Genomic DNA, 1,598 nt, shown 5'->3' with positions numbered 1-1,598 from the left:
CCCAGGACGGAGCAAATATTTATGACTCCAGCCTGTGTCATGTACCTTAAACACATTCACATATACTTCATCAGCATAGCTGCAAGGACATTTTAGGGTTGAGACAGAAGGTCAGTCATCTTTTTGATCTTGGATAATTAAAAGATCTCTTTGGAAAGGCAATTTTGTAATCCATTTGCCAAATTCTTGCTTATAGGGGTAATTTGATGAACCAAAGTCAAATATAATTTATAACAGTAGCAAGCGCAGTCTGGAAGAATAAGCATTAGAGTAACTGGAAATTCCACATCGAGGCCCTCTACATCAACAGCACCCAAATGCGAGGGATGACAGCTAATGTTTACCACGTTACCATATCCACAGGTTTCCTCAAAGGTATGGGCCTAATGTTTTACATGGTCTCATTCATTAAAGCCTCACAGATCTATGAGATAGGCACTAAAATTATCTTCACTTTACAAAACCCCAAAGGTCATGATCATGGAAAGGCTTTCTCTCATATTCACTTTTGAAACATCCCTTAGCAAGTAATAGCATTACCTTGGGCCTATACCTATTACATGAATAGGAATAAATATTTTATTTAAGAAATTAACTGCTTAGTAGGTGGGCCCTCTGTTGTTAACCACACTATAAATCAAAATATGTATATACCTTATTATCAGCAACTTGCATGCCATGCTTCTATCAATTATTAATGCTGTTAATATCATGCAGGCCCATGGGTGTATTAAGATGCTCAGCTACTTCTAAAATCATAGAATTTCAGGGACGGTTACATTTATTGGATTCTAATTATTTCATACATAGTCTGATCAATCTATATGTGTTGTATTGGGCACCGTTTTATTCATCACGTATTTACTGAGTTGAATACACAATTAGGACTGCCTGTGTTATTAGTACAGGGAGAGGCCCCAGACCATACTATTTGGTTGCCACCATTTGTTACCACGCTGGAAAATGTAAAATTTATCTTGAGATGAAATGTGATAATTTAATCATCACTCTAACCTGTGACCAGCTCCCGGATCTCCAGGTCGGTGGTCTTGCGGAGCAACCTCACCAGTGCTGGGATGCCACCGCAGTTCTTCAGAGCGATTTTGTTATCATCGTTGGCCTTCCCATACACCAAGTTCCTCAGCGCTCCACAGGCACTACGGTGGACTTCGGTCATGCGATGGTCCAACAGGTCCACCAGGAGCTGTATGCCTCCTTGTCTCCTTATCTGAAAGAGCAAAGCACAAAACCTTGGCCTCAGAGTCACCATCCACGGCCTGGTTTTCAAGGATCTGCTACAATTAACTGCACTGAACTGGATGAAGGCAAACACAGGGGGAAAAGAAAACAAGTCTTCACCTCAGATTTTATTGGCTATCTTTGCTTTAATATCCTGCCAATAAACATTCAAATCATTTCCTTCAAGCTATAGAATTTCGGACAGGTGATTTTAACTTCATCATGGGTGTCTCAGACATTTCTCCCTATAAAAATATGCCACATACTCATACCATGAAGCAGGTGAAGGAGAAAAAGGCTTAAGAATGATCCTCATTCCTCAGACCTCAAATTTAACCACTGTCTTAAGAGCCACAGGA

The 1,598-nt window shown here is 40.2% G+C and overlaps 1 protein-coding gene across 6 annotated transcripts in view; it reads right to left on the bottom strand.

The window, feature by feature from the left end:
* The window catches only part of CTNND2 (catenin delta 2), an 889,124-nt gene that overhangs the window by 230,315 nt on the left and 657,211 nt on the right, over nucleotides 1–1,598 (bottom strand). For all 6 annotated transcript variants that reach the window (XM_003789546.2, XM_012805017.1, XM_012805013.1 and 3 more), the window contains one exon: nucleotides 1,015–1,228. In XM_003789546.2, coding sequence (XP_003789594.1) covers nucleotides 1,015–1,228 — 214 coding nt within the window. The remainder of the gene's footprint in view (nucleotides 1–1,014; nucleotides 1,229–1,598) is intronic.

Source organism: Otolemur garnettii, unplaced genomic scaffold, assembly GCF_000181295.1.
Source record: "Otolemur garnettii isolate 467f Iridium unplaced genomic scaffold, OtoGar3 scaffold00033, whole genome shotgun sequence".
NCBI classification, from domain to species: domain Eukaryota; kingdom Metazoa; phylum Chordata; class Mammalia; order Primates; family Galagidae; genus Otolemur; species Otolemur garnettii.
This window is presented reverse-complemented; position numbering and strand designations above follow the sequence as displayed.